General features: G+C 28.9%; 1 protein-coding gene across 1 annotated transcript; it reads right to left on the bottom strand.

Annotated features, from left to right (window-relative positions):
• Positions 1-395: 395 nt before the first annotated feature.
• Positions 396-7,150, bottom strand: LOC123919442 (probable terpene synthase 2). Its single transcript, XM_045971361.1, has 7 exons — positions 6,975-7,150; positions 5,967-6,246; positions 4,910-5,282; positions 4,421-4,639; positions 4,200-4,338; positions 3,056-3,304; positions 396-894 (listed from the first exon to the last, which is right to left on the bottom strand). Exons 1-7 carry the CDS (start codon positions 7,092-7,094, stop codon positions 601-603), a joined length of 1,674 nt encoding a protein of 557 aa, XP_045827317.1. The 5' UTR covers positions 7,095-7,150; the 3' UTR covers positions 396-600.
• Positions 7,151-9,404: the final 2,254 nt, after the last annotated feature.

A 9,404-nucleotide genomic window follows, 5' to 3' on the forward strand; every position in this document is an offset into this window, starting at 1 on the left:
CTTCAAAAGTGAATAACTCACATTAATTTCAACTAATTAAGTAAGTGTTAGAGACAGAGAGAGTCTTGAAAATAGAATATTTGTCTAGATAATTTAGATATTTAGGTTAGATGTAGAATTTAATTATATTTTGGACTTTTATTTTGAATTATATATAATATATTCTACAATAATTAGGATTTTTACAGCCAAGTAATTTTTAATTATTTTGAATATTAATTTCAAACATTTTGTGAAGTCTAGCAAATTAAGAAAAAAATAAATAAATGTGAAAATATTGAATTTTGTTGATATTAGTATTGATGTTAATTCTTTTTAATTGGATAATTCTCGTAGTTTTTATTCTTTCTTGATTTATAGATCAACAGAAAAAATTGTTGAAGAACACTGACACGTACTCAAAAAGTTACATAAGATTAATCTAAAAAAGAAGTGAAATCTGACAGCATTCATTTCATTACATTATATATAATGCAACATGTTGCAAACTTACAACTTATTTCACACCAACTTCGATTCAACAAAACAAAAGAAAATCCACAAATCACACAATTTTTATTTAAAGTAGAAATACAATGCATAGAAGACTAAAATTGATGCTCAAATTGGCACGGGATCAACAAGCAAAGCTTTGATGAATTTTTTCATTTCTCCTTCAGGATGTGTAAAATTATCTTTATCTTTATAAACCACATCCATAAAACGTGAGAGGTTGAGAATTCGGGTAAGAAACGGCATTGGAACTTCATATGGCCTAAGACATTCCTTATTCATATCTTTCCAAGCATCGGAAATTCTCTTTCGGCCTTCTTGAATGGCAGCTTCCCTTGAGATATTATATTGCTTCATGTAGCATTCCAAGAATGAGGAAATATGTTCTCTTTTCTGTTCAAACTATATACACAAATAATAATAAATCAAGTAAATGCTTGCATCATCTGAATTAAAACAAGGGCTGAATGTGTTTTTCTAGTATCTCTAAACATATCAATTTTTATTTTTAGTCTCTCTAAAATTTTCTTTTGAATTGGTCCTTCTAAATGTTTAATTTTAGTCTCTACCATTATACAAAAGTTCATGAAGTATTTATGATGACAGTCAATTATATGATATTTTTAATAGTAATTTAGGTAGTTTTAATAGCAGTTGAAGCCCAAAAACAAGCAAATACCTGGAAAAGTGAAGTTATTTGGCCCAGAAGCAAGAAAAGTGGAAAAGGAAACAAAAAAGGTCAAAAACGTAATAAACAGCGCGCACCATATCGTACCCACAATATGAGAACATTGAGAAGACGGTTAAATTGAAGAAAATCTGCAACAAATCTTTTCCATCGTACCACGATGACTTGTCATCGTGGCACGATGATGACTTCAAAAGAACGCAGAAACTCCTGAGAAGATCTTCCATCGTACCACAATATGATCCATCGTGGCCACGATGAGGCGAAAATACACGTCATCGTGGCCACGATGGGTGCGATGGACGCGCAGAAAAGCCCAGAACCCGACTAAAAAATTATAAATAGAGCATTCTTCCTCCAATATTATTCATTCCAAAAAATATTGAGAATATTCAATATTCACTCTAGAGTTAGGAGAACTCTAAGGAGGAGGCCAAGGAACTCCAAGGTCAATAAGGTTCTTTTCTTTCGGTCTTTGTAATTTATTTTTCCTAGGTTAGGTGGAGTCGAGGAACCCCCTTATGAATGCTTGGTTTTGTATAATTTGGGTATAAATTCAATTGTTTCTACTTTCAAACTCTTTTATTTTCTGGTTTTATATTTATTTTAATACTGATCACATTAGAATAAAATCTAAGGACCTAGTGGATATCGCATAGGAAACGAAACTAGTAATCCCGAACGAAGGACGGTGTGCTATGCCCAAGATGAGACCATTAAATTCAGTATCTGGGGTCTTAATATAGGTTTAGAACGAACGATAATTTCTACCTAAGGCAGAGTTAGGACTAGTTAGAGGCACACGTGACAGCTTGTGACACGTGGAGCCACTAAGGTAATGATACCAACGTTTGTAACAAAAAAGTGGAACCTGGGGCGATGATACTTAAACATAGTAAGGGTAACCATTAACTAGGCTCTGAGCAGTTTGTAATAGAAATAGGGAACGAGTGCTTCTGAACCTATTTTTAATAGTCTAAGTCCTGATAGAGGGAAACAAAGGAATAACCACCAAGCAGGAGTAAGGGAGGGATCCGACCACATTTAACCACCCCGTGTGGTCACACACACAATATTTATGTTTCTGTCATTTAATTTATGTCTTTAATTTCCTGTGATTTACTATTACCCGCAAAGATACCTTTCAAACAAACAAAGCGAAGGCAGCTACCCATATTCCTAAGCGAAACTAATAATTTGGCACAATCCTTGTGGAGAACGATAAACTTATCACTTTATTACTTGGTAACGATTATGTGCACTTGCAGAACCACCGTCAATTTACTTAAAATAATTAAATATCATAAAAAATATTATTATTTTAATAACTGGTCCTTCTAAATGTTTAATTTTAGTCTCTACCTTTATACAAAAGTTCATGAAGTATTTACTTAAAATAATCAAATATCATAAAAATATTATTAGTTTAATAATTGGTCCTTCTAAATGTTTAATTTTAGTCTCTACCTTTATACAAAAGTTCATGAAGTATTTACTTAAAATAATTAAATATCATAAAAATATTATTAGTTTAATAATTTAATTATTTATTTTTCAAAATAAAGATTAAATATATTTAGAGACTATAATTGAAAATTGAGAATTTAGAACCAAAGTTCGAAATTTGTTTTTGAAAAAACTAAAAATTAATATATTTAAAGCAACTAAAAACATATTCACAGTAACTCTTAAAATAAATATATTCTTAATTTCAAAAAAAAAGAAATTCTTGGAATTATACTCCCTCCGTCCTAAAATATAAGCAAAAATTGGTCAATGAAAGTTGATGTATTTGGTTTAAAATTTAGTCCAGATACATTCACTTTTGTTGACCTTCTTTTGCTTATATTTTGGGACGGAGTAGTATATGTATACCTCGTTGGATACAATGTCATCCATTAGCCTACAAAGGACAATAGCTGCATTAATAATTTTTGGCTCATTTGATACCCACTTGAAAATTTCCTCAGTAGCTATGTCTCCCATACCAATGTAACAAGTTGTTGTCGCAAGTGCATAACCAGATGACTCTGTTGATACACGAATGTATTCTTCTAATGTCGGTTTATAATTATTGTTTAACCACCTTGCCTCGGTCATATATGCTTGAACATATTTTATGAACTGCCAACAAAATAAAATATAATAAGAATTTTTTTTTAAGTAGCTTAGTTGGTTAGAATTCACCTTTAAGATAAATAAATAGAGTATTAGAAATTTGAATTATAACTTCTACATATAAAATGTGATATCTATAACTAAAGTAAACTCACGGAACCAAACATAATAAGAAATTTTATCTATGCCCTCGGTATAATTGGATCATTGAATTGATGTTAAGGGATATAAAACTTTTTTTGTATACCGAAACACTTTGTTGTATACCGGAACACTTTTTTGTATACCGGAATACTTTGAAAAGTGTTCTGGTATACAACAAAACACGTTTATATATACCGGAAAGCTTTGTTATATGCCGAAACACCTTTTGTATACCGGAACACTTATAAAAGTGTTCCGGTATACCACACAACCGTTTCTGGAAAATTGTAATACCGGAACGATTTTGAAAATTGTTCCGGTAATAAACTGGAAATTTAACAAACCGGAACACTTTGAAAAAGATTTCCGGTAAATTCGACAAACCTGAAAAAAAAACGTACCGGAACACTGGGTGATGGGTGTAAACAGTCTACCAAAAAAGTTACAAACTAACAAAGTGAAAAATAATAAAATATATTTAAATTTGATAAGGGTATAATGGGAATATTGGAAAAAATATTGGGGTAGATAGAAGATTGTTGGGGTAGAAAAAAAAAATTCTAAAACTTTTCATCAATTTGTAGACGTTCTACATAAATCAGACGTTATGCTTAATCAAATTAATTAAATTGATATCTTTGTTCAAAATAGCTGGCTAAATTAAATTAAAAAATATAGAATATAAGCAAATTGTAACTCATCCTTGTTAATTAAATAATATATATTTCATAATAAAATAAAAGACGAAAACTCATACTTCTTTTACGTAGTATTTTAGAGCATATATTCTTCCTTCCTTTTTCATTTCCTTCTCTATTTCTTCGTAAAGATCTAAGATTATTCTATAGAGAAACTTCATGTAATTCGGAAGATTATCCATGCAGCTAACATCCCACCTGAAAATCACTTTCGTTAAAAATTAGAGTAAAACATATATATATATATATATATATATATGTATGATGTGTTAACTCAAACCTTTCAATTGCTTTCGTAAAAAGTTCTAATTCATCGATTGTTCCGTATGCATCATATGTATCATCGATCATAGTTATTATGACAACTAATTTTGTCATAAATTTTCTTGCCATAGAAAATTTGGGCTCAAAATATACCCCCAAACCCCAAAAGCAACTTTCCACAATTCTATGTCGTGCAAATGGTAATTTACCGGGCACATCCAATGCCTTCCACCATCTATAAAGACCAAAAACAAAAATATTAAATACAAAGTTGGAAATCATATTAATTGCTATATCCGTTCTTTTTTATTAGAGACAAGTTATTTTTTAGATATTAATTGAATAATTGATATATTTGGTCTATAATATAGAACAAATACATAATTGAATTATAGACCAAATTATCTGGTCAATAAATAACTAAAAAATGACTTGTCTCTTATAAAAAAAAAAACAGAGGTAGTATTGTTTTTTTTACTTTTCTAGTGTTGATTGAAGTCCTTACTTGCAAAAGTTACCAAATTCCTTTTGATGTAGACTTTGGAGCATATTGAAATCTAATTTTGCAAGATTGAGTAAATTTTTATTATGGGAAGGATCTTGCTCGTATATGGAAATGTAGCTCCGTGCCTCCAACCTAGGATAGTTCTTATGGAGAGTTTGCCTTAAGCTATGTTTGACTTGTATTGCATGAGGATGGCTTAATTGCTTGGCAATGGACTCAAGGTGAGTTGTAGTGAAAGCCAATGCCACTTCCAAAATGTCTTCTCCCTTAATCATTAAATGTGTGGCTTCATACAATCTTAACATTCCATCAACATCACTTGTAAGTTTTTCACTAAAGTTTCCTTGCTCATCCTTGAATTTGTTGAATACATCTAGTATTTTTATCAATCAACCACAATATTGAAGAAATCGTCAGAGACAATACAATTTAAAAAACTAAATAAAGGGGTTAAAGTTTAAAAGAGAAAATAAATAATGCATTGGTGATTGGTGGTTTAAGTAGTAGAATGAGTTAAAAAATTTTGAAAGATTCATAAGTTAAAAATATTACCTGAAACAAATTATACCACATCTTATATATTAATATTTGTATTTTATTTATTAATGAAAAATATTGTCAAATAAATTATGAAAATAGTGGAGAAAGTCAAAATGTAACACTTAAAATGAAACGGAAAAAGTAACAATATGTTAAAAAGTTTTACAAAGATATCTAATTAAATATCACAATTGCATCATATCATAAAAAATATCTAAAAGAAGAGATTATTTTTTTAGATATTCATCTAATTAAATGAAGAGATATGATTAAACGTTTGTAATATAAAAATTATTTATATTATATTGATGGATACAACTAGTTTCTAATATAAAATTAAGTACTAATGTTTGTAGCTTATTATTATTATTATTATTATTATTATTATTATTATTATTATTATTATTATTATTATTATTATTATTATTATTATTATTATCATCACAATTGTATTAAGAGTAAGATGAATTGAAGTTTAGTAGAAAAATAAACCGCCGTAAATAAGTTGAAGACATACTTGGTGAAACATGAATTCCTTGTTGCCTCAACAACCTAAATAGTGTAGCAATAGTGCCAAGGTTGTCTTCAATAGTTATCTCTCCATTTTCAACATAATTATTATGAATATGTTGCAAAATTTCTTCAATCTCATGTTCAAAATGATAGCTCACACCAGAGCGGCATATTGAATCAATCAAGTAGATTTTTACCAAAGGGTTCTCTGTCTTTGAGACAAGCATGTTCTTCACATCATTTTTTAGTGTCTCAATTTGTGCTACCATATTTTGATCAAATTCCTGCAGGGTATTGAACAAAAACTTATTCCAGTAATCAAAATAGATGCCCTTGATTTTAAAGGGTGCATTATCTAGTACGGGTCTCAAAAAATGAGTTTAAAGATAAACTCTTATTATTTTAATATATTTTAATAAAATTTTATATATCTTTTAATAAAATAATAAAATTTTATGAAAGGGAATAGCTCAACTAGTTTGAGCGACGGGTTAAAAAAATTAATAGATCATGGTCCAGTTTTGATAAAGAAAAAAAATACTGACATTAACAATTAATTAATAAATTTGACCATTTTTAAAATTAAATACTTCCTTCATCTCAAATTATAAGACAAACAAAAATCAAAACATAATAATTTGAAGTTCATTTTTTTCTTCTTGAAATTAGTTGCATAAGAATATGTAAATTATATATGCAACTTTTATAATTTAGGTTAAGAAAATGATTTTTTTTCTTTTATATTTTAGGATAGAGAGTACTAACATAACAACTAATTTAAAAAAAAAAAAAAAAAAACCAACCTGACAATTAATAAAGTTTATTATTTTACATTGGTCAAGACTTTTTTTTTTTTGATAATGACATTGGTCAACACTTTATTTAGAACCTCTTTGGTGGTTCATATTTAATACATTAGGTTCACTTATATATTCTGGTATTCATTGCATGCATGACCATGAGGAACAATAAAACGCACCAAGTAGCAACATAAATAATCAATATTTCGTACCATAGATTCTGAAGTATATTGAAGGAAATAATCTCCCCAAACGCTAGGTTGAAAATCTGCAACATTTCTATGCAAGTCAGATTTGGTGGCCTCATGATTTAAGCAAGCTACAGCAGACATAGTTAAATATTAATATCACTGTCTCTTTTCCTTCAACTTGATTCAAAGGTTGAGTTGGGAAAGATGTCTAAATATGTAACATATTTATAGTAAATCTTTAATGATTTTTTTTTTTCAAAAATCAAAATATTTTATAATAAAATCAGTCAAGGAGCCAGCCAAATGACAAAGATGCAAAGATGCAATTACAACTAAAGTTTATAAAGCACGCAGTACGATACAATGAATGTAGTTCAAATGGTAGCTACAAAGAATATTATTAGAGTGGTCGGAGTTCGAATCCCGGATTCCACATTTCTCTATATTTAAATGTGTGAGAGTTTAGTCACTAGACTACTTACAAAAAAAAAAGTTTATAAAGGATGCATGTGTTAAATATGGTTGGATCTTAACCCCAAAAGCTAGCTCAACAGAGCCCAAAAATCTAAGTGATGTGAGACTTCAAACAAACTTCAACGACACAAACACATATTCAACAACATGTGGTGTCTCTGTCTGGATGTATTGGTTCTATTGCGTGGTAGTATTTTTTTTTTTGGTAGCTGCTTTAAGTGGTTTTCGTTGTTTGTTGCTTTTCGGAGTCCTTTTGGTGTTTCTTATGTATTTTGTTATTGAGTATATCTGATACTCATACTCTGTATTTTGACCGTTTTAGCTGTTATATATATTTATCTATTTATCATTAGAAAAAAGTTTATAAAGGGATTTGGCAAATTTTACGCTCTTAATAAATCTTTAAGACAGAATAATTTGCATATACAATTATCCCGCCTAAATTAACCTCATTTATTAGACCTTTTGTTTAGATATGTGTCAGTGAGCAAATATAATTTTTCTACATAAAATGTAACCCAAAAAAAAAAACTACCTAATTACATACTTCCTTCTTCTCAAAATAAATAACTCAAATCAAATTAAAAAAAAAATTCTAAAATACTTAACATATTCAACTTTTAATACAACTAGAATTTTGACTCATGTGGTGCATGAGTGTAATTAACTGTAATATGTAACGATAAAAAATAAAATATAAAAATTTTAAGAGCATCTTCAATAAGAGTATCATAGAGAATTTCATAGACTAATTATTCTATATTTGTTTATGTGCTTATTTTATATTTTATATTTTTTTAAAATAATTTTGGAACCCGTCGTTTTGTTTACTTATTTAAAAAATTTGCTGATAATTAAAGGTTAAAAAAAATTAACGACACAATCGACATAAACTTAAGTAGACGGTCATAAATAAATAAAAATTGTGATTAATTTTGTCGTTCAAATTTATTGAAAACTGAATTAACATATTATGATTCCTAACTTCTATCACAATTGAAGCACTTGTTTTAGTGGTTGAAACTTGAAAGACTTTATTGTAAGTAAGGGATGCAGATTCGATTTTCATCGTAGACAAATTTGTATTGCTTTAATATAAAGCTGCAATAAAAAAAAGAAAAAATGAGAGGGAAAAGAATTATGTTTAAGGTTTGCTTATGTTAGCAAGCTTATAATATAAAAGAGATAAGAGATTATCGGTTTTTACTTGTTTAAATTGTGCAATGAAAATTGATGGTGCTTAATTGTCGTATGAAATTTTTCCTATGAAAATTGATGGTGCTTAACACTTTGTGGACATAATTAAATCACAATTGGTCTACTTGCTATAGTGATTGAAATGTTGTATTGCAATGAGAGGTTGCGGGTTCGAATCCTAGTCAAGACAAAATTGTATTTCTTTTAATAAAAAACTGCAATATAAAAGTGGAGGGAAAACAAATTAGGTTTAGGTTTGCTGTATACAAGCTTATATTATAAGAGATATTTTACAATTTTTTTTTTACAACTTTTAATCATTACTACTTTCATAATTTTTAAGTAAGTCATCTATACTTTTAAAGGGACAATTAAATATTTTTAAAGGGCAATTAAGTAAAAGTCATAATTTCCTCTTTTTAATTATTGCATTTTTCTTAAACCGTATGAAATGGGGGGTAAGGTCTAGTCCCCCAATGTACATTTTTATTTATTTATATTATTATGAGCTATATGTATACGATGTGAATGTTAAAATCACTACAAGAAAACATCAATTTATCGACGAATTCAATTAATATTTATTGGCGGTTAAAACACTCTATAAGTTTCTGACGGCCTAAGTCCCCAATAAATGGAACAAACCCTCAAAAACTTCAAAGATGATAATTAAGGGACAGTCTTTAAACTTACCGGCAGCTTCAGCCGTGGCAAACTTGCAGAACAATTAGTGACGGTCTAAGCCGCCACAAACTGTAAGGATACTAGCGGCCACAGCCG

This window comes from Trifolium pratense, linkage group LG4 (genome assembly GCF_020283565.1).
Source record: "Trifolium pratense cultivar HEN17-A07 linkage group LG4, ARS_RC_1.1, whole genome shotgun sequence".
In the NCBI taxonomy this organism is placed as follows: domain Eukaryota; kingdom Viridiplantae; phylum Streptophyta; class Magnoliopsida; order Fabales; family Fabaceae; genus Trifolium; species Trifolium pratense.

Excerpts from the sequence above, each read along its gene's own strand:
- LOC123919442 (XM_045971361.1), bottom strand. The coding sequence starts at position 7,094 with ATGTCTGCTGTAGCTTGCTTAAATCATGAGGCCACCAAATCTGACTTG. Across the intron at positions 4,640-4,909 it reads GAATTTGGTAACTTTTGCAA|ATGGTGGAAGGCATTGGATG; the intron begins GTAAGGACTTCA and ends TGGTCTTTATAG. Across the intron at positions 895-3,055 it reads ATGACATTGTATCCAACGAG|TTTGAACAGAAAAGAGAACA; the intron begins GTATACATATAC and ends TTGTGTATATAG.